The sequence below is a fragment of the Psammomys obesus genome, unplaced genomic scaffold, assembly GCF_907164565.1.
Source record: "Psammomys obesus unplaced genomic scaffold, mPsaObe1.curated_primary_1811, whole genome shotgun sequence".
In the NCBI taxonomy this organism is placed as follows: domain Eukaryota; kingdom Metazoa; phylum Chordata; class Mammalia; order Rodentia; family Muridae; genus Psammomys; species Psammomys obesus.
The window spans coordinates 1,055,699-1,079,029 of NW_026591598.1; the positions used below are offsets into that span (position 1 = coordinate 1,055,699).

A 23,331-nucleotide genomic window follows, 5' to 3' on the forward strand; every position below is an offset into this window, starting at 1 on the left:
GGCATTGGCAATCAGGGAAAGTGAGTCACACACAGCGGGGCTCTTTACCCAAGACCAGAGTATAGCATTTAACCTCGGAGCATGTGCCCTGGACCTCTGTACCCCCAAGCCTTCTCTGAATAAAGGTCCTAGAGGGGAGCAGTCTGGTCCCGTGCACAGGTAAGACTGGAAGCTACTGCAGAGGAGGATCACCTAATTCCTGAGTGGGGTAGGTTCCCTGCACCAACATCCACCTCTGACCATGACAGACAATGAGATTTATCACAGAAGCCACTGGTTAAAGTATCCTTATAAGTCCTAAGCGGGCCAAGCTACGCTCAGGGCCAAAACTGTGGTACCGTGAAAGGCCACTGACAGGTGAGAGAAACGTGCTGGCACAGGGTGGGGTGGCAGGGCTGCCTGGCATCAGGCTCTGTTTGCTCACCCAAGAAAAGAGGAGATAAATATAGACACAGGATTACTCAGACACAGCCTGGGAAAACCGGCTTCTGAGCCTCGGCTTCGGCCCTGTCCCAGCCTCACCCTCAGCTGCCTGCCTACTCTGTGCCAACTGCCAGCCCTGCCCCACCTCCTTCCAGGACTCCCTATCTGGCAACTTGGGGACAGCCCTTCCTATCTGCTCTCCCTGGACATGGAGCAGAAATTACAGCCTAGAGAGAACTGGGTCATGCTAGGCAAGACCCATGCAGAGTTAGGCCACAGGCCCAGGCTCCATTCCAGTACAGACTCAGTTTCCCCTTCTGTGGGGTAGGTTACCAAGGCAACCATCCCTCGGCTTTCTTAATGCCTGCGTGCAGGATGGCACAGGAGTCCACTCAGCCATTAGGGACAAGGCCGGGATACTCAGAATGAGAAGATGCCAGCCCCAGCAATGTCCATGGGGGCTGTGCCCTCGGACCCTGGAGCCAAGTCACAGAGGGTGAGCTCCCCCCCCCCATGCCACTTCTCAGCTGTGGGAGTTCGGGAAACCTCTTTGACCTACCTCAGCCTCAGTTTCCACGTATCTAACATGAGAATAGGCTATTAATAATAATTATCATTATTACATAGTATTACATAATAAATAGCACATGGTAGAATAATAGTAGCTTAATAATCGCTTGAGCTATTAGAGGTTAGATAAGTTAGTACATGCAGAGATGACCTTTCTGCAAGGCCCAGCACAGGCAAACTGTTACATGCAAACTGTTACATGCTTATCTATTTCCCAGCCTGGTCACTGTGTAAGCCTGGCTTCACGGTACATACGCCCTACTGTCTAGGACCTTACAGTTCCCTCCTTTCCCTCCTAACGGCCTCTAGAATCAGGCAGATAGAGATTTGAACCCAAACTCTGCCACTTACAGGCCAGGTGACAGTGGGCAAGGAAAGTGGCCCTTTGAGCCTTCAATAGAAGGTACTTTCTCTCCCTTGCTGTGTTCTGGGACTGGTGTGAGGTTAAAGAGGGAAGGACGTGTAGGCAGGGTCCAGCCCAACTAGGCAAATTACGTTTCCATTTTTGACCTCATCCTGACCTGCTCCTCTTCATTCCTCTAGCTTCCTCCAGTGGCTATGAGCTGAGCCTCAGAGAGGCCTTTGCTCAGAACACAGTCCTCCACGTGCAATGACACTTTGGTGCAGGAGGCGTGCATGCACCCTGGTGCATGAGCATGGATCCCTGTCCACGGGCCAATAGGATGCTACATGGCAGACCCCGGTCCCTGCCACCTCTGAAAAGTGAAGCCGTGCCTGTCCACACCATGCCCATGTGTGCTTCCCCAGCAGTGCGCATACATGGACATACAGGGGCACAGCCATACATGGGCACAGAGGCACAGGTGCCGGCAGGTGTGTCCCCACTCATCTTAGCCAGTGCTCACGGATGTCCTAGCCAGGCCCAGCCCCAAGGTGGCCGTCTTCATGACAGAGGAATGCAGACATCTGGGGATGCTCTGCCAGCGGACGTGAGGGAGAGGCCGAGGGGAAACCACATGGGCAGGAATCCAGGCAGGAGTGCCAGGCCAAGGCGGGGCCCTCGAGTGCTAGGAACTGTGCAGGGGGTGGGGCACGTGCAGATGCTTGCTCCGGTCTCACCTGTCACCCTATGTCCTTAGAGCCTCTGGGGCTTGGAGTTCATAGGGGATCAGAGGCCATCAGCCCCCACCTGCAGCTGGGCCATGCGGCGAGGCCCTGACTCTGTCTCTGGGTTGCGGTGAAAGGGTCTGAGCAGGAGCAGGGTATGTCATCTCCTCACCAGGGAACTGAATGAGCTGTGAGCACAAGGGCCTGCAGGAGGATTGCCATTAACACGACACTGCCTGTCAAGGGTAACGGTGGTGTGGAGGTCACTGGAGCTCTGCTGGTGCAAGCGAGGGCAGCTGGTGCTAAGACTGTTGTGCCTGCAAATCCCCACAGTGCTCACTACAGGGAGCAGCGTGCTCCCCACAAATGGACAGAGGATTTGAGGTGCTCAGAAGCATGGGTCAGTAAAGGTGCACAGGACTCAGAACTGGCTAAGCCTGTGGAGGTCGCTGTGCTGGCGACCTCCGCCTCTGCACTCAGCTCAAATCCTGAGAGGTTGGCAGGTAAGGCCTCAGTGTGGTTGACAGGAGGGAGACACTGTCCTAAAGGCAGGGATCTCAGGCTACAAGGAGGACAGGGGCTTCCTCCGCCTCCTAGGGCATCAGCCTTCCCAGGATATACCCATGTCTAAGACCGTACATGAGGAGACAGACAGACAGATGGACAACCAGGGCTTTGGCTTCGTTGGTTAGTACTCCGTACTGAGGGTTCTTCCGAGAATAGATCGGGGCCACACTGCAGTAGCAAAATAGGAGGAAGGATATGGGGAAGGAGAGAAGGAAACAGTGAACAGGTTGGGCATGGAGCTCAGCTGATAGAGTGCTTGCCTGCCATGCACAAAACCCTGGGTTCAGTTCCTACCACTGCAGTAACCAGGAGTGGTGGCACATGCCTATAGGCCCAGCCAGCACTCAGGAGGCAGAAACAGGAGGCTCAGAAGTTCAAGGTCATCCTTGGCTATACGGCAAGCTTGAGACCAGTGTGAGGCACATGCGACTCTGCCTATTAATTAATGAATCAATTAATGAACTCAATGCATTAAAAAGCAAGACAGCCTGAGTATGCTGGCACAGGCCTTTAATCCTATCACTCAGGAGGCTGAAGCAGGAGGACTGTAAATCTGGGGTAATGAGCCCTCCTCTAAAACTGAACACACACACACACACACACACACACACACACACACCACAACAGGGGCTAGGCACTAAGGTAAAGCAGGTCATCTTTGTTTCCTCCATACAGAACACACAGTCTGAGAGGAACAGAAACCAAAGAATTTCAGAATACAGTGCCAGGATGCTGAACAGCCCCAAGCTGGGCTTCGGGGTTCCCAGCTAGTAAGGACCCCCTGAAGACCTGCTCAGCTACAGAGCCCCTGATGCAGCACTGACAAAGAAAGCCTTCTGCAAAAGCCCTCGGGCTGACTGACGCCCTCGGGGCTCCAGCCAGCCTTAGGGCAGTATGCCCTGGTGTCAGGGAGCATGGGAATGGGAGAAGATAGTAAGGCAGAGTGTATAGGAGAAACATCCCATCCAGAAAGCTTTCCTTATAGCCCAGTGCCACCCTGCCCGTCCCCTGCAACTCCTGTAACCCCCACACTAGGCCATCGGGCTTCTGCCCTCAAGGATGCAGGGATGGTCAAGGCAAAAAAGTCTCTATGTATAAACTGAGGCAAGAGATGACATACTCAGGGCCGCAGGGACTCTCACTCAGGTGCCACTGCTCCATATCAGAACACCCCCTCCCCTCCCCCCCCACCTGCCATGAGAGCCTCAGGATTCCCACTCCATTTGCCAGGGGTGAAACGTGGGCCATACGCATCAGCTTGGGGAGCCCCAGGGTCATTCAAGCCCAAAGAAGAGTCCATATCCAATGGAAAGAAGGAACCCAGATTGCCCTGGGTTGCTAATTGCTGTATCAGAATTAGTATGGCCTAGGCTTCCTGTCTCTGAGCCTCAAGATCCACAGGCCACAACAATGTCTACCACTCAGGGTTGATCTGTCATCAGTGGTATTGCATGTAGAGAGACCCAGATATGACCTAGGACACCAAAGACCTTTCGTGTGGCCATCCGTAGTTCGAAGATTTATCAAGGCCCGGTACCCCTTACCTAGTACAAGACTCTGGGGCAAGGCGAAATAGCCAGGTCACATCATTGGGCCAGGCCCAGGGAAGGCAAAACACCAGCCAAGCTGCAGGCAGGGTTAAGGGAGGCCTCATCCCTGCTTCCTTCTCCCATGCCAACCTCCATGTGAGTATATTCCCATAGGCCCCAAATCACCTCCTCTGGGTCCCTGTCCATCTCACTGTCCCGTGAGGCAATGGAGGTGCAGAGGGAAGCAAGCAGCTTTCTGATGATTCACACAGAGACTTGGGTTGTCTGTACCATTTAGGGACTAGGTACCACAAAGCCTCCCGGGGGCTGGGCCTGAGGGGCCCTCAGAGGCCCCAGCGGCAGCGGCCCTGATCCGGGTGCACGTGGCTGCGGTGGAACCGCGCGGTGATGTCAGGCCCGCCGCGCCCGGGTCTCTGCACGTTCGTCCGCTGGAGAGCCGGGAACAAAGCGTCCTCCGCATTCCAGCGCGCTGACTCACAGCCGTCACGTAGCGCGCCGCCGCGCGGCTTTGCCCAAAATTGGTGGCAAGGCGAGGGCGGGCCGAGCGCCACAGCCGCCACCTACTCGCAAAGCCATGCTCGCTGGACGGGACCGCTTCGCGCCCCCAGCGCGAAGTTTCCCAACAAGCACATCGGAGGGGAAAAAGACAGCGTGGGCCCTGTGGCCGGGGATGCGAAGGTGGCAGCGGGTGAGCCTCTCCGGGAGAGCCCTGCTTCTCGTGCAGCCTCGGTTTCTCCATGTGAGCAGTGGAGATAAGCCCCGGACAAGGCTGCACGAACGTGGTTTTTCTCCCTAAGATACTATCATCAGAGGAAACTGAGGCCACGAAGCAGCAGAGCCAGGACTGGAACCTGATGTAAGGTTTCAGGCTTAGTTTATGTCCCCTGGAGCACGAAGCAGGCTCCCTCTCCCCGGTCACAGTTTGAAGGAAGCCAAGGATATTCCACCTGTTCCTCACTTAGCATCCCTAAGCCTCTGTTCCCCGGCTCATAGATGCCAGCGCAGGGCGCCCTCCAGAGGCTATTGGGGAAATTGCAAGCGAAAATACAGCACAAGGAACAAACCTTGGTTCAACAAACCTTGGTCTCCTGAGCTACATGGTCCTACTCTAAGCCACAGAGAGGAGCTGAGTTAAGCTTCGCTTCTCTTTCCAAGCAAGGGGCAGGAGGATAGGATGTGGGGTTGTCAGAGGACATGGGTTCTGCCCCAGTAATAGCTAGAAAATGAGGCCATAGGTTTTAGAATTTGGAACCAGGCTAGGCTATCTTTCAAAAGGGGGGTGCCAAGGATATGGTTCTGTAAGTAAAATAGCTAACCATGCAAATCTCAGGGCCCGAGTTTGACTCCAGGACCCACGTAAATAGGTAGATGTGTTGGCATGTAGCTACAGTCCAAGTACTCCTGCTTGGAGATGGCAGGCAAACCCAGGGAATTGACTGCAAGGGCCAATTTGCTGGAGTACACAAAAGAACAGGAGCAAGCAGACCCCACCTTAAAAAGGGTCAAGAAAAGAACTGACCTCTGACCTCCACACACACGCTGTAGCACACATACACCCAAACCCCAAACTCAGAGAGAGAGAGAGCGTGAGAGAGACAGAGACAGAGAGATTGATTCTCCTGCCCCAAGCTTGAGACTGAGACCATCATAGACCAACCATGTTCTCAAATATGGAGATAGCCTGGGCTACTCCTCCCAGGTCTATATGGTCATCCACCTAGAAGGAAGTGCCTCATCTCCTCAGAACTGGACTGGGCTGGAACCCCCTGCCCTGCCTCCCCACTAGCAATGAACAAAAGCCCCTTGTGCCACCCCCCACCCCCAGCCTTTCCCTCCATCTTCAACTTGACTGCAGGAGAGATAAGTCCTTAGTGTGGTGTTCAAGACCCTGATGGTGTGCTCTGTCTCCACTGGGTGCCATTAGCTAGTCCTCTCCTCTTCTAGGATGTCCCATGTGGCCTCTGCTCAGACTTTGTTGCCCTGTTCAACTGTCTCTCCTGGGCAAAGGACAATCCCTAGAGCTCCTAGATGGAGGCACCACCTGCCCCTCTGAGCCCCTGGCTCCTGTCACCCTTTCTTTTGGCCAACACAGAGCCAGGCATGGAATGCACACTGATCTTTAAGCTCAGCGCTTTCATTCCCAGACTGTTCACATTGCCCAGCTCCTTGCCTCAGGCAAGGACTGATGTCTTTGGGGGTCTCTGTCCCCAAATCCCAGAGACCCCAGGTCCAGCAGAGAGTAGGCTCACCTTGTTTACTACCTTTGCAGACAGGACCTCAACCTCAAGGGCTGGAGACCCTTCACTGCCTTTTCCTAAGCAGCTCACAGGCTCTATGATCCTCACTCCTGGGCCACACCCTGTCCACCTCCTGGGGCTATTTAGGAGATCAAATGAATGAAGGCAAGGAGAATGCTTAGCACATGGGCACAGCTCCCCACACAGCTGTCATTATCACCAAGTCATTATTCCGGACCTCCCTTGTGCCTGAGGCCTGGGTTCCAAGGCTGGGCAGCGGGCCGATGAACTCAGAAGCAGCCTCAGCCCCTGGTTGACTCAGGCTGAGGATGTCCCAGGGGAAAAAAAAAAAAAAAGTGGTTGCTTTATGGTCAGCCTGAGGCCGGCAGGCCCTCTCCAGCCCACTCCACCCCCAGGGTCTATTCAGTGCCTCTTATCTGGAGAGATAAAGGCCATTTCCTCTTGGAGAAGGCTCTGCTCAGTGGCCCGCCTGTCCTTGGACAGAGAAGGTAGAGGATGGCCAACACATCTTTCAGGCAGAGTGATGGGCATACTTGCTGCATCCTGGAAGAAATGGATGCCTCTCTCTTTCTCTGAATTATGTATTCCCCAGTGAGGGAGGTCATTTTAAGAACTGGACAAGACATTCCTCCTGGGAACCTGGGGTACGGGCTGCTGTAGCCCAGGTGGTCAAGGCCATTTTGCTCCAGCCCTCTATTCTGTGGCGGCTCCTGGCAGGTGTTGGCCGTCCCTCTCATCCTTTTAATTCTTCCCTGCTCTAAGTACCAGGGCTTGGATTCGAGTCATTGGGTTTTCAGTTCCTTCTGTGAATCCATTGGACTGAAGTCGTCAAAGCTCAGAGAACTTGGGGATGTGGAAATGGATCAGTTGGTGAATCTGAGTTCAAATCCCCAGTGCCCATTAAAGAAAAAAAAAAGGAAGGAAGGAAGGAAGAAGAAAGAAAGAAAGAAAGAAAGAAAGAAAGAAAGAAAGAAAGAAAGAAAGCCAAGCATAGCGGTACATGTTTATAATTCTAACACTGAGGAGATAGAGACTGGGAGAGCCTGGGGACTCATTGGCCAACTAGCTCAGCCCAATTAACAAGCCTCAGATTGCAGCAAAATACCCTGCCTCAAAAATAAAAAACAAAAAAGGTTCCCAGCTCCTGAGGAACAACACCCAAAGTTGACTGCTGGTATCTACATTCATCCATACAGACGTGCTGATGAACAGAGAAAGAGAGAAAAAGGGAGAGAAATTGGATCACATATACACATACACACACATATTTTTTCATATATATGGGGAAAAGAATATATGTGTGTGTGTGTGTGTGTGTGCATGTGTGTGTGTGTGTGTGTTCTGAACATTTTTTCTTTCCCATATATATATTCCAGATCACACAGAGGTAGCTTGGGATTTTGTCACTGTATACCACTTGGTCCTACACCAGAGCTTCCCTAGTCAGGCAGGATTTGAGGAATACAGCAACACAAGACTTTGGTGAACCTGAAGGGAGGCTCTTTGGTCTCGTGGACACCCCCCGGTAATCGCAGCCAGGGAGAGAGTGTGCTTGTCCAGTTAGGTTGGGCCCACTAGGCCCGCCTGGGCCTAAGGCTCCTTGCCAGACCCAGACGAAAGTGTGAGGTCACTGGGCCATCCCTGCTCCCTGTCTGATCTCGCTGCTGTGACTCAGCTTTGCCTTACCCAATCCTCCTCCTTCTCCTAGGGGACCCCAACAATGGCCTGGCCTAGTCTGGGTTGCCACACACAGCTACTATCCTCCACTCAGGACCTCCTTCCCTGAGTCACCACCGCTCACCTCACCGCTCATCACAGTGTGTAAACAGCCTCCTCCTCTCCCGCAAGCTCCCAGAATTCCTGCTGCTTAAAGGCCGGGGGGGAGGGGGGCGGTCAAGTTGAAGGAGAGCAGTCTTCCGCTGCCCTCAATCTCAAGACCCAAAGATGGCTTCCTGAACATGTTTTTGGGGGATTCTATGGCACTGTGGGGAGATCTACATTGAATTTGAGAGTTCCTGTCAAGAGCTCCCCTCTGAGTTGGGTTCAAGTCTCGCTTCTCTCCTGCTTGATGAGTCACCTTAGGCCAGCTACTTATTCCTCATCTGAAAATAAGGCTAAGACTATGCTGCATCCATGAGGATTCTGTTATACACGAGACGGCACTTGCTGAGATGGTGGCGAAAAATGCAGGCTGTGGGGCAGGTACACCTAGAACCCAAAAGAAAGCCACCTTTGCTCTCCAAGTCTCGGGCTTCTCATCTATTACACAGCAGTAACAGTAAAGACCTTTCTGTGGAGATGGCAAAATAGGACAATATAAGCAAAGCATTTGGCGCAGTGTCTGGCCTGTAGAACGTGCTCAGAAGCAGGAACTATGGTTGCCATTTAGCGTTCAGGGCGCATGACAAGCCTACATTGGTCTCCATGGAAGCTGTGGAGGTGGAGAATGGACGGTTGATGACAGCGTCCTCTCCGAGAAGGCATCCAGAGCTCTGTAGCGTCCTCTAAAGGCCAAGCTCTGCACTTCCCTCCGGAGAAGGGGGCTCTAGAAGGCTCTCCATAGAGGTCTTTCTGTTCTGCATCCGACCTTACCATTTATGGTCCCCAAGGCACCCACCGAGCCCTCTTTGAAGCAGACAGAGTTGACGCTCTGACAAGAGAAGGGCTTCACCTCCTGGAAGCTTAACCCACACCTACATGTTATCCTGAGCTTAGAGTAGTTCCCCTTCAGTCTTCTGAAGGCTCTGGGCAACTTGCAAATCCCACCTGCCTCATGAAGGTTCGTACATTCCCAGTGGGGACTGCCCAGGGCTGTTCTTGTCATTGTACGGAATGCCAAACTGTGCAGCCCCCAGCCCCCAAAGATGGTGTGTGATACTCAAGAGGCAGCCATCAGATAGGGACAGGATGGTTGAGGCAATCCTTACTGTCATTTCTAGTTCAACTCTTACGGGCTGAGCACACAATTGGAAGTGGGAGAGCAGTTGCCCTCACATAGAGAGCAAAGGGCAGGCAGACTGGAGGAATTCAAATTCAGACAGGCTGGATTTGAGCCCTGAACAGCCCTGGGGAACCTCCTGGACCTCTTAACATGAAAATAGACAAGGTAACATACCTCAGAGGTTATGCGGTCATCAGATTTGACTAGCAGTGTGGATTGCTATCAGTAACTTACTCTTTCTTGTAGAATCCTCACCCTGGCCGTGGATCCATGCACATCCATTTATACAGAAGGAAACTGGGACCCAAAGAAAGAGGAAAGCCATTGGAGATGAGACATGGGCCTTGGAGTCAAAGCTAGCTCTGCCTGATGCCAGAAGCAGAGTCCTCAGCCACTAGCCTGCCCCCAGTGAGAAGCAAGAGAGAAGGCTTCTGGCCAGAGATGGCTACAATTGACAACCCTGCAAGGATTCAGAGGGGACTTAAACCCTCCCCACCCCCCCACCCCCCCAACCCCCCGAGGAGTGAAAAGAGCTGAGGATGCTTTCTAGGAGAGATAACATGTGATGAAGCCAAGCTTGATGGTACATGTCTGTAATCCCAGTACTTCAAAGAGCAGAGGCAGAAGGATCAGGGGTTCCAGGACAGCCTTGTCTATATAGGGAGTTTGAGGCCAGCCTTGGTTACATGAGACAATACCTGAGAAATGAAAACAAAGATGAAACACAGCATTGTAGTGAGCCTTGAAGGATGGACAGAGATCAAGAGAGGACGGGTGGCCCCGTAGAGCATTCAGGCAAGGAAGTTGGCTACGGTCTGTGGGGTATGGGGCACTCATACCAGAACTGAGGAGAAAGGAGGAGAAATGGGTCAGAGCCACACAGACCAAATGCCAGCACAGGCATTTGTTGAGATACGTCACCCTGATGTTACAGTAGGTCCCAGCCTTGGACGTCCAACCGAAGTGACGATCATCCAGCTGCCAGAGTCATAGCACACCTCTTCCCTGCTGTGTCACTGACTGGTGTGTGGAAGCAAATGTGAGAAACCGGGCCCAACCAAGTGCAGCTTGCTTTGAAGAGACCAGGTAATGCAGAACAGCAGAGGAGACACTTGTGGGAATTGGTCCATGGCCCGAGGATGACACATCCAATAACAGCCTACACACACACACACACACACACACACACACACACACACACACACACACCTCCTACACAGGAGAGCATCCACTCTGTGGGGTCCATATACTCTGCATGTCACAGTGGGTGACAGAAGCTGGCCACAGGGCTTCCTCACTTTGGCTCTACCTCAAAGCTGTCGGGCGCCTCAGGTACCTTTGATGGTACAGCCTCTGACATTCAGTGTGCCCTTTGTCATCTGGTCCCCTGATTCATCCCCCACACCCTGGACCTGCCCTGGCAGCGATTTAGCTCCCGATTGTACTGCCTTCCAGAGCACAGTTGTGTCCCTCCCTGCCCAAGTCATTCATGGCTCGGGATTCCCAGAGCCACTGGAAAAGCCATGGCCTTCGGGCGAGGAGGTGGTACCCCAGGCACACCTCTTCCCAGGAATGTCAACGAAAAATTTTAGTGGGAACTCCAGCTTTGCTTGCCTTCTGGGCACCAAGTCGCCCCAATGATACAAGCATCAGGCATTTAGTTTGGGCTGACATCAAATTCTAGAATAAAACACTGTACTTCTGCTGGGCCCAGCCTCCTGGTGGCTCACACTTTCCCAGAGGGGAAAGGCAGCCTTCTGGTGGGGCTCTGGGTGTGCCTTGGAAAACACAGGTTCTAGGCAACAGGGTGGGTGTGGCCCTGAAAAATACCGACTGCATGTCTTGGCTGGTGGGGGGAGGGGTGGTAGTGGTGGTGGTGGTACAGAGAGGAAAAGGTTGAGTTCCGAGCCCTCCAGGTTCGGGGGCCTGGGCTTCAGAGACAGAACCGTCGGAATGTCCTGAGTTTCTAGGTTTGGGGACTGGCAGCTAAACTTCTGCAACCTCAGTTTCTTCCCCTGGGTTCACAATCAAGTGAATTTCCATTTCTGGACACCTGCTTGAGTTTTCTTCTTAAAAAATTACCTCAAGTCTGTCATCTGAACATTTTAAAGATGGTATCAGGTAGGAAAGGGGCTCAACTGAACTCAGGAGAAGCGTTATCTATACTAAGACATGAGTTCAGCTTGGTAACCCATCTTGTTTCCGTCAGTTTCATCTAAGCCTTTGGTCTGTACCATGTACCCAAGTCTAGGCTGGAGCCTAAAATTGGAATTCCAGAGAAAATGGTGTCAGTAGCTTATTATCTGATGAGAACAGGGATCTCTTCCTAAAAAAACAGATTTTATCTTAGCAAAAGTACAAACTTCTATTCAAAGCTCAGGCTCTGACCCACCTCATGAAGAAGAACAGATTAATTGGAGAGTTAAATGGGGGTATGTACAGAAATAAGATTGGATAAAAGGCTCTATGGGGCTAAGTGGGTGGATGGAGGGTGGGAGGGATGGATAGATGGATGGATGGATGGATGGATGGATGGATGGATGGATGGGTGACTTGTGGGTGGATGAAGGATAAGTGGATGAATGGATGGATGGAGGGATGGATAGCTGAACAGATGGTGGAGGAGAGAATGGATGGATGCTGGAAAGATGGATAGATGATAAAAATGGGTGGATATATGGATAAATGGGTAGGTGGATAGATGGATGAAGGATGGGGTTATAGATGAGTAGATGGATGGATGGATGATAGATAAATAACTGAGGGTTATTAACAAAACACACAATATAGACTGTTCATCCCTTAGCAGAAAAATATAAAAGAGAAGAAAGCTCTAGCCTTGCCTCTTGCTTATTGTGTACCCTTGAGAAATCTACTTCCCTTGGGGTCTCATCTGTACTGAGATCAAGTTCAAGCTATCTCCCACGTCATTTTGGGGGTGCAGTGAAAATAAGAATGGGCTGTCCAGGCCTCAGCCCACCCTCTTAGGCTTGGGCTGTTGTATGGTTAGGGACACAGGTAAGAGGCCTGTCTCCATTCTTAGATTCCCCATATTCCAAGCCGGCATCAGGCTCTCAGCCTAGTATGAACAGGGAACTGTCCCCCAAGAGCTGCTGTGGGGAGATCGTCAAAGGGGATATTGGAGGCACACAGGGTCCAGAGACGGATCTGGGGAGTAACACGGGCATGCTTCTTAATCTTGGCTCTGCCAGTCCTTAGCTGTTGCTGAACAAGTCACTTCCTGTCAGCCTCGGTTTCTTCATTTATCAAACAGGAATTGAGTACAGCACCCATCCCATAGGCACATTGGGATGGTTCAGAAGACTGACGCATGCAAGTCATTTATCACAGGGCTTAGAACACACTGAATGATCAATAAGTGTGCTCCTCTTAGACTCCTCAAAGGCCAAACAGGGAACAAGGGCCTTAACATTTGGAGGAACTCAGGAACTTGGAGCTCAAAGGTTTCTGTCCTAACTGCTGAGCTTCTGTGTTCATTTACCTATTTCAAAATGTCCATCAAACTCTCACAGCCATCTGGCCTGCTTTGGCAGACACTGCCTGAGTTGCACTGAGAGTCCAGCCATTCCATAGGCCTCAATGACCCTGTTCTGATTGCTCTTAACATAATAACAAACAAGCACATGAATCCCTTTAAAGGTATAATTTATGTGGGAGATATAAACCATTCCAAATGGGCTAAGGTGAAAAAAAGGAGAAGACAGGCGAGGGTATCCTGGGAGGAAGCATAGACTGGGAAAGCTGATCCTTCTAGCCTCAGGTGGCCTTTGTGGAGACCCAGATGTGGGTGGCCAGTGGCAGGTCTTGCTGGCTCAGGGTGAGCTGGGACTGATGGAAGGAGGCCCAGGATACCCACCAAAAGGAGGCCCTGAGGCTGAGAGTCCTCAGGCCCCAAGAGGGGTGGCTGGAGCTACAGCCTCCCAGGCAAGTGACGATGGGAACATCTAAAGACTTCCCCAGGCCCCAAGCTCCCAGCCAAGGCTGGATCTATGGCCCAAACCTCACCAACCTGTGGCCAAGAGGCCCCTGGCTAGTCCTGCTCCCAGCTACTCACTCTAAGCCCCCTGCACAGCATGTGTTTGCAAGCCAGACAACATGCCCCTTCTATCCAGGGTACAAACAAACTTCCTGAAACTTGGTGAGGCTGGGTGGCTGGCTATAGGAAATGGCCGGTTTTCTAGAGATGAGAGGCCTAGCTGGGAATCACAGCCACAATCTGCAGGATCTCCATTTGTGGGGCCTGGAACTACAGGAGTTTGGATTCTGAATGTCAGGGGTAGTCAGAGCTGAGAGCATCAATAAGAAGGCAGAATGACAGAGGCAAGGAAGGCGTCCTGCTCCAGGGTCTTACCTGAAACACCGGACCCCTGCTCTAAGCCATCCCTGTCATGTGGGACAATGTCCCTGGCTCCAGGAAATCCTCCTTCTAGTGCTCTATCCCTGGCCACTGGACAGCTGTCCTTGGTACCTGCTCTCTGTGTGGGGATTATAGAGTTTTAAGGGAGATAGCATAGGCACCTGCCAGTGTCTGGCCTTTCTGTCTGTGGGGTCCTTCTGACAGCTTTTCCCAAAGCTGTCAGACCCAGATGGAGCCTAGGATAGACTTCTGGGCATGTGAGAAGGGCGAGTCTTGATCAGCATCTCAGAGAACGTGCCGATTATAACCTGAGCTGGTCGCTTGTCCTCTGGACCGGTTATCTCATTTATGGATTGGCGTTGTTGACGGCGGGAATTTCTTCTGGGCAATCCCTAGCTTCTCACCATAAACTTCAACCATTCTGTCACCGGCCTTCACTCCCCAAAATTTTCTCTCCTCAACCTAGGCAAGTGCCAAGCTGGTGAGAGGAAAATAAAGATTTGTATAAAGAATTTGTGTACCCCAAATTCTTACTCCGTGACATCAGGTGTGCCCCCACCTCTCTCCTTGCAGCTGTTATAAAGACCTATGCAGTTTTTGGGGTACAATAGAGCAAGAGGATTCAGCAAAATGGGGGGCAGGGGTAGTTGGTGAGGACCACAACACCAAAGCTGGCACAGCCAGGCAAGGACATGCAGCCAAGTCACTTGGAAGGAATAGGGACAGCATGGCCAAGACAAAAATTATGGTGAACAGGGGTATGCCACTAGATCTACCATGCGGGGCATAGGTGATGGTTAGGGCCTAGGCCAAGAGGTTCAAGGGCCTAGGGAGGCTATTTTTAACTCAGCTTAATTTCTCTACCTGGAAAACAGCTCTTGTCAGTAGGGTAGCGCTGTTCCCGGAAAGGCTCCATCCCCTAAGACAGGCTGGACTCGCTCAGGTTCCGAGGCAGGCCTCTCCATTACATACAGCCTAGCCTGTCCAGCTGGAGCCCGAGCCAGGGAAGGAGAGAAACCAGAGCCAGCAAGACAGCTCCCTGGGCTGACCCTATGAGGCTGCAGTGGCCCCTACCCTGTCGTCACCCTGTTTTCACACCCAGAAGGATCCTGTCTCCCGCTCATTTAATTCTTCTATTATGCCTCCCAGACCCGGAGCCTCTGGTTCCCTATTGTCCTAGGCAGGCAGTTTGCATTTGTATGAAGATTAGACAGGTTAGAACCCTACCTGCCGCTCCGCTGCTCTTTCTCTTTTACTGTCTCAAATCCCAGCTCTGTCTTGCTCCCAAGCCCTCCTCCCGATACCTGTCTTTATCTGCCTGGTTTCCTCCCCACCCTGACCCCACTCCTTCTCCACTGACCTGCGCTCTCTCCTGTCTCCTGGTTCCTCACCCTCTACACCCCCACACAAGTCTCTATTCACATTCTCTCAGAGCCTAATAGAATTGCTCACCTCGTTCCAGAACTATTCTTTTCAATTCTTACGGAGCTGTAGCGTAGGGGAGGGCAGTGAGCCCCACATGGGAGGCCAGTCCGCTGTGGTTTACTGGGGAGATCAAGACTGGGGTTCCAACAGGGGTCATGGGCCAACTGTGTTGGTGACGTGAACCCCTACACACACACGCACACACACACACACACGCACGCACACACACACACACACGCACACACACACACACGCACACACACACGCACACACACACACACGCACATACACACACACACACCTGTTTTCTGAGCCTCCATGTGGGCACTCTTGGAACTGACACCAGTCAGAGCAGCAGCATCCTAGGGTCTCCATGAGACCCCAGGACATAGCAAATACCTGAGTACCTAGCAAATACCTGAGTACATCATAGGTGAAAGTATAGTCTTGTTTTTACTGTCCTACACTGGGACAGCTTTCACTCACTGCACTTGACTCATTCTTCATTTGCTCTGCCAGACTTTACCAGGCTTGAGCGCGCGCGCTCTCTCTCTCACACACACACAGATACACACACACACACACACGTCACCCTGGAACAAGGTACAATAGCTTATACCTTTCCATCCCCCTTTCACTCTTTATCCGTTATTAATACAGGAACTAAAAACTCTGCACAGACATAGAAAGATGCTGAACAGTCTGGATACAGTCCAAAGCCAGGCCAGTCCTAAGTCACTCTCTGTCCCTCAGAGAAAATTCACAGGGCTCCTGAGCTAGACCCTGTGTACAGGGAAGGCCACGGGTCATGCCCTCTGCAGGGCTTTGGACCTCGAGAATATAAGTCCACTGCCATGAGTCAGACAGGCCTAGAAATTCCAGGAAATATGAGGGCCTTTCCCCTGTACCTGCAGGCAGGCTCCCTGAAAGGCTGTACTGGCGCAGACCTTGTCGGGACAGGACAGGCACAAAGGGGCTGCCAGCGCTCTGAGTTTCTCCTTCTGCCCCTTCCCTTCCACAGTGTGTCTTTGCTTTCACCTCCAACAAGACTTCTGGGTCAGCCAAGGGACCAGAGCAGAATGCCAGGCCCAGGAAGGTCCTCCTCCTGCCTTGCCTTCCTCTTTCTTCCTCCTTCTCCGTTTTATGTATTGTTATTGTGTGCAGGTATGTGTGTGTGTGTGTGTGTGTGTGTGTGTGGCTGCGTACACGCCGTGGCACATATGTGGAGGTCAGAGCACAACGTTTAGGTGGCAGGTCTCTCCTTCTGCCGTATTGGGGCAGGGTCTCTGTCGTCGCTGCTGGACTCTCTAGGCCAGGCAATCTGGCCTGTAAACTTATAGACAGTTCTCAGGCCACTCTCACCTCACCACGGGAATGCTGGGATTAGAGGCAAACGCCAGCCCTGGCTTCCACGGATCACACCCAGCTCGTCAGGTATGTGTGGCAAACGCCTTTCTTTGACCCTCTAGGCCACCTTGCCTGCACCCCTGCCTCTCCATTTTTTGCATACAGTAGCCACTGAGGTGAGGCAGGCTATTCTGTTGCATCCACAGTGGGAAACCGCTCAGGCCACCTTCTGTGTGCCCATGGGACGTCTTTCTAGAAAGGACTCTGAACTATCTCCTCTGTATCAAGGGGGTATGTGAGCCAAACAGGGTAAGGAGCCCCCTTACCCTGTTTGGGTCTTGTTTGGAAAACAAGGAAACTGAGGCCCTAGATGCTATCTCTGGCCATGATTGCATAACTGAGCGGTTTCCAGAAAGGACCAGAACTCCTACTACAGGCTGGGGGGAAGGAAGGGGGAGGAGACACGACAGTATTTCCTGGGTAAGATGGGGACGTCGCAACCCCAGGCTGTCAAAGGTCAGGCATGAGCTGTGCCCTTCCTGAGGCCAGCGGTCCAAAGGGGGCTCTGACTCGCCCAAGGCCATGAAGCCTCGAGTGGGCCCTTCACCTCCCACACAGTGAAGGGCTATCTCAGCTTGCTTCACAGCTGCCAGAGAGGAGGGTGACCGATTCCCTGTGACTAGAAAGGGCTTTGCTTTGAGACCTCTACTCCAAACTTCCAGTTCCGTGGTGACACTGGCAGAGTAGGGAAGGGGGCTGGGAGCACTTGGGGCTGACTTCAGAACTCAGAGGGGCCCTGGGCCTGAAGGGAGCCGGGAGACTCCTAAAGGTGCTCCAGCGCAGCTTAGAGGGTGGAGCCCAGCCTTCCACCTCCCTCCCCCCCTCACCAGGAGACCAGGGCGGGCCAGGCACCCAGGGAGGAGGCGGTGTCCCTGGCTCTCTGCCCAAGGTGCAGCAGCTAGGCAAGGCGGGGCTGGACCAGCAGGGGCGGGCGCCCTGCCTGGTGTTATAAGAAGCGGTCAGGGCACCTCGGCAATGAGCTCCCAGCTCGGCTTAGCAAGCAGGACACTGGCTACCGGCGCTCCCTGCTCCCTTGGTCCAGCCAAGCACTCTGCCGCTGCTATGGTCTCCACACCGACCGCCTGGTGCTCCATCGCCCTGGCCCTGCTCTTGGCCCTGCATGAAGGTGAGCTGCCCTCCCTCACTTGTTGCTGCCCCGGGGTCTCTGGGGTCTCTCCATCGGTGTCTCCTCCAGGGGCATTGTGCTTCCTCAGGCCAGCGGGGGGCACAGAGCTGGGAAGCCGCAGTAGGAGCTGCCACCACAGAGCGCAGGCACGGCGCGGGTGGCTGGGGCTTCCCCAGGCTAGCCAGTGGTTCCTGAGTACCAAGAGTGCCAACTTCCTTATTGTGCAAGAGGAGGAGCCCTGCGGGTCCCCTATCCCAGGCAGTCCAGGTGTCCTGATCTCCTCTCCACCTCTCTCTCCCTCCTGCGTGCAGGGAAGGGCCAGGCAGCCGCCACCCTGGAGCAGCCAGCATCTGCACCCAAGGGCCGAGGCCCCCACCTCCGTTTTCGACGTTGCTCCTGCAACTCCTGGCTTGACAAGGAGTGTGTGTACTTCTGCCACCTGGACATCATCTGGGTGAACACTGCAGGGTGAGCGTCCACTAACGCTGTGGGAGGGGGTGGGGGGTGAGGGCCTCTGCAACTGCCTAGCTCACCGTGGGCCTCTGACAGGACACTGGGAGAGTACCCACAGTGACTACTTATGTATCAGCTCCCACGGGAGCCGCTGGAGCCAGGCAGGGGGCCCTGTACCCTTCCCTCAGAGCAGTCCGAATGAAGGTGCTAGCTTCATTTTCCAGATCGGAAGACAGAGGCTCAGAGATGTGAGGTGGCCTCTCCAGGGTCACACAGGAAGGGATAAGTAGGAGGGTTTTTTTCCCTAGGGGTGCTGGAGCTCTATAACGCTTCCCCTGCAGAAAATAATCTCATGCATGGCAGCCGCCATGCCCAGACCATGTGCAGAGCCCTGCAAGGGCAGTTCTGTCCACTGAGCCTCCAGCCTCCCCGCAAGGCAGGTAGGGCTGCAACACACACACACACACACACACACACACACACACACACACACACACACGGCAGACAAGAAGTCTGCCTGGGATACCCAGGCAGGAGCCGGAGCTGGGTTCTGCCTGCCCTGTGCTGCCTCCAGGCCCCTGCATACCTCAGGTTGAAGTTTCTGTGTATGTTTGTATTTTTTTTTTCCTTCTCCAAATTGCATAAGGCAAGAGAAGCTGAGCACATAAGCGTGTGTAGAGCTAAATCCACATCCAAACGCTGGCTCTGGGCGGGAACCCTGCCAGTGCCTGCTTGCTGGGTCCACCCAGAATCGCTGTAGCTCCAACTGCCAGGCCACCTAAAATTAGCTGTTGACCAAAGGTGTTGGGTGGACTAGCCTCGGGACCCCTACATTAGCCAAACTGGATCAGAAATCAATCCAATTACACATGTACAACTCTCTCTCTCTCTCTGAAAGGTGTATTTGTCATACTTCCCCCCCCCCCAACAAGTGGGGGATCAACTGGAGGGTACTAGGCTCTTCACTCTGGCAGCTGAACAGGCCTCCCTTCCTCCTGGCCTAGATAGGGGGCCTCTTTGAGTGCAGAGGACCAACCCTGGCTTCACTGGGACTGCAGACTCCACTCCTCACATTCCCCTGCAGGAGCTCCTAGCAGAGCAATGTGAAGCGGCATTGGTACAGGAGACTGTGGCTGACTTAATATGGGAAGGAGCCGGGTGGTCACCCTTCTTGGCCATCCCGGAGGTGTGACTGACTGCCCAGTGTAGACAGTCTCCGCTGGCCAATGATGTGTTTATCTAATCCCGTGTCTCTCCTCTCCTTCTCTCCTCTCTGCCTCCCCCACCCCTTGTATACACTACCTTGCTGGCTCCCCGCCCACAGACAGACAGCTCCTTACGGCCTGGGAAACCCGCCAAGGCGCCGGCGCCGCTCCCTGCCAGGGCGATGTGAGTGCTCTACTGCCGGGGACTCTGTTTGTGCCACCTTCTGCCATCGAAGACCCTGGTAGGTGGGCTCCTCTCCTGCAGGGGTTGGGTGACCGCTAGGCAGGACCAGGCGTCCCAGCAGGGTATTTCGGGGACTAGTAGAGGGACAGGGGCCCAGAGGAGAGCCCATAAGTACACTGGGTCCATGGCAGAGTCCCTTCCCAAAGAAATACCCTCAGCCCCTCCCTCTGCCTAGCTCCAAGGCTTCTGTGAGCACCCACACACACACACACACAGGACAGGAGAGGTGCAGCCCAGGTGAGAGCCGGGCTCAGAGCTCACAAACCTGGCTCTCCTGGACTTCAGGTTCTAACCCAAGGCTCTGATACTTCATAGTTTGTTTAGAAGAAAAATGACATCTGGAGCTGGCAATCTGTGTGACAGGTACCAGAGTTGTCATTAAGTCGAGGAACTGGGATACAGATGCCAAATCTCCTTGCTTTTCCCATCCGTGAAGGGGGAGGCTGCATTCTTCCCCTCCTCCTCGTGAACCATTGAGAAAGCAAGGGCTGAGTGCTCCCGTTCCCATGACAATTTACGAGAAATTCCTCCTCTGGGCCTCAAGCTGGGGCTCCACCCCTGCCTCAGTTTCCCCTGCAACTGCAGGTGGCCAGATTCTGGGAAGGCCAGCCACCCATCTGCCTCTTTCTGAGGCTCAGAGCACATTCCCAGTAGCTCAGTTTTCCTTGGTACCCACCCCGCCCGGGAGGGAAGGGTGCCAGGTGCACTGTGTGGAAATGGATCTGCTCCTGAGGACAGGGCTGGGGGCTGGGCTGGGCCTGCAGCCAGGTAACTTCAGGGTTCTGGCCAGCCCCTCACTTGTTGCCACTCTATTCATTCAGGTCTGAAGCTGTGGTCACCCCAAGCAGCCCGGCTCCCGTAGCTGTGTTCAAAGCTGGCAAGGCATGGGCCGCTGAGCAAGACCTCCTTCGAAAGCTGAGGTGAGGAAAACCGCGTGGTTGATCTCTTTCTGTAGGCTTTACGGGTTTGCCTTGTTCTCTGTGTGAGGCAGGACTGGGTCTTCGTTATCTAACCTAGAAAACAGAGGACTACAAAGGCAATACCTTGTCTAAAGCCTCCATCACATCTGGCTGTATCAAGAGCCCATGCTCTTAAACAAAAAAAAAGTTTTAGATTTATTTTTACATGTATGACTGTTTTGTCTACATGTATGTATGTGCACCACATGCGTGCATGGTACCTTTAGAGGTTAGAAGAGGGCGTCTTCTGTTGTACCTTATGTGCTTTAAGAAGAGGTCATTGGGTCCTCAGGAACTGGAATCACGGACCGTTGTGAGCTGTCGTGTGGTTTATGGTTCTCTGCAAGAGGAGGAAATGCTCTTAACTGCTGAGCCATCTCTTTAGCCCCCAAGCCTACATTCTTAACTACTATGTTCTCTGACCATCAGGTGTGGCTTGGGCCTTGAGGGCTCTGACTGAGAAGGACCACAGTTATTCATTGGAGCGCCTTCCCTATACTGAAGCTCCCTGTGTTGCTTGCTCCTTCCATGCTCCCAGTGGGATCTTCTCCTCAGGTGGCCAAAGGTGGCTCAGCACAAGCAAGCTGGCTGGAGGACAGAAACCTTGCCTTGGGCATTTCAACAGAGTGGCCCAGGGGCCTCGGGCAGGACAGAGGCTACTGGCTAAGAACCCCCGCCTCATCCACAAACGGTCTTTGTGAGCTCTGGCTGCTCTTCTCTGTGGTTTAGATTTTGACTTTTGAAGCAAGATGTTAGCAATGCCCATCCTGCAGGGTTTTCATGGGGTTGGGTGCACTAATGTGTAAGCAGTTTGTCTCTGTGGTGCTCTGGAGGCCCTGGTCATACCCGCCTCTGCCGTGAAGGGGCTTTCAGGGCTGGAAAATACCTGCTGTGTACCTTGGGAGTGCCCATCTTTGGGAAAAGGTAGAAAACATGGAGCAGAGGTGGTAGGAAAGGCAAGGTAGGCCCCTGCATATACTCAAGAACTAACTGAGTATAAGGGAGGCTTTGCAAACGCACAGCACTTCAGAGTGGGCAAAGAGCTGGCTCTACTACCCAAGTGCTCATCCTGTTGCTTTTGTTGTTCCTGTTGTTTGGGTTTGTCGTTGTTGTTATTTTTTTGGTTTGCTATGGTTTGGTGTGAGACAGGATCTCATTCAGTTGTGTAGCCCAAGCTGGCCTTGAGCTCAGGGTTGTCCTACTGTCTCAGTTCCTCAAGTGCTGGGCCTACTTGGTCTCTTAAAAGCAGAGAAAGGGTCTCAGAGAGGGTGAGCCCTGCCCAGGTTCCTACAGATTTGTCCTGAGGCCCACCTTCTCACTCCCAGACAGAGCTCTTAGGATCAGGAGGAAGTGGAGAGTTGTAAGTTCCCAGAGTTGTGGCCATGACCTCAGCCAAGCTCAAAAGGCCACTAGGACCATGCTGTGTGGACAAGCCCACTTTGCAGCAGATGATAAAGCGCAGATAGAGTAACGCGATGCAGTTTAGGATCCAGGAAAATGGATGCCAGGAAGGAAAAAAGGGCATTAAGAAGGTGCTGGGAAAGGAAGGCACACCACGGGGGGCACTGCCTGGGCTGTCCTCTGCAAAACCCTCACCCCAGCAGCATCTGATGCTGAGCGTAAGCACTGTCAGCACCCCTCCTGGGGGGAGACAAGCTCCTGGGCCTGCTCTGACCTGCCCAGACCTCGATGCGCAGACCTTGGGAAGGGGGTGTGGCTACGGCTCCACTCTGACCAGGGGCAGCTGGTCTAGGCAGCTGAGATCTAGGCAGAGGCTCTAGGCCCAACTGCCTCTCTTTGACAGGAACCCAGGAGACCTTCTAAGATGCCTCCTAAGATGCTAACTAATCCTCCTCTATTTCCAGGGACATTTCTGCCACCAAGCTCCGCTTTGCCAGGCTACAGCCAGAGATGACAAGAGAAGCCAGCCCTGCACACTCTAGAAGGAGGAAGAGATAATAGCACCATGAATTTCAAAACCATTGAGAAAGAAGCCCGCGTGGAGATGGGAGGAAATGGGCAGGTGCTGTGAGACCCTATGCCTGTCTCCTGGGCCAAGGCCTCAGCCCCAGCTAGCCAGAACTGCCTGATGGGTTCAGGACAAGATTTGGCCTCTCTCCCAGCAGCTCTGCGCCCTTACACTGCCAGGGCCACCCTCAGCACCTGAACAGCAGTGCAGCCTCCCAGGGCCGGCTGCTGGCTACAGTCCTGGTTGAAGGAGCTATGTGAGGCCAAATGAACATGCTGACTGTATCCTGATATGTGAGGCCAAATGAACATGCTGACTGTATCCTGAGGAATGTCCTGTTGGCTGGACTACAATCCAGGAGCAAGCCCACGGCAGGACACAGCTACCTAGGCCACACCTGGAGACTGGACGGGTCATCCTGATGACTGACATCTTGGCTGGTCCTCTCTGGTTCCCCCACTCTAGAGGTCTTGCAAACTTGTTCTCTAGGGACACTTTTGGGGGCGCAGAGCCTGCTCTGCTTTACTCGTCTGTATATAAGTTATTTGCTCTGAGAACTTTGAGATTCTTATTTATTTTAATGTTTTGTTTTTTTTTTTAGAACCTCGGTGGTTTACTTATGAACTCATGTTTGTAATAAAGGATGAAATGGTCTTCTAGGAATTTTGTCTTGGCCAAGCAGAGGCGGGAGGCTCCTCCCAGGAGGGGCCATTTGGGAGTTAAAAGGTCACAGGAAGAAGAAGAAAGTTCAACAACGTGGGTAGTTGGAGCCTAGAATCTGCTTGTCC

The 23,331-nt window shown here is 53.2% G+C and overlaps 1 protein-coding gene across 1 annotated transcript; it reads left to right on the forward strand.

Annotated features, from left to right (window-relative positions):
* Positions 1-17,578: 17,578 nt before the first annotated feature.
* Edn2 (endothelin 2) lies at positions 17,579-23,092 on the forward strand. Its single transcript, XM_055610750.1, has 5 exons — positions 17,579-17,713; positions 18,025-18,181; positions 19,491-19,613; positions 20,437-20,535; positions 22,440-23,092. Exons 1-5 carry the CDS (start codon positions 17,650-17,652, stop codon positions 22,531-22,533), a joined length of 537 nt encoding a protein of 178 aa, XP_055466725.1. The 5' UTR covers positions 17,579-17,649; the 3' UTR covers positions 22,534-23,092.
* Positions 23,093-23,331: the final 239 nt, after the last annotated feature.

Coding starts and splice junctions, on each gene's coding strand:
- Edn2 (XM_055610750.1), top strand. CDS start 17,650: ATGGTCTCCACACCGACCGCCTGGTGCTCCATCGCCCTGGCCCTGCTC. Junction 17,714..18,024: donor GCTCTTGGCCCTGCATGAAG/GTGAGCTGCCCT, acceptor TCCTGCGTGCAG/GGAAGGGCCAGGCAGCCGCC. Junction 19,614..20,436: donor TTCTGCCATCGAAGACCCTG/GTAGGTGGGCTC, acceptor CTATTCATTCAG/GTCTGAAGCTGTGGTCACCC.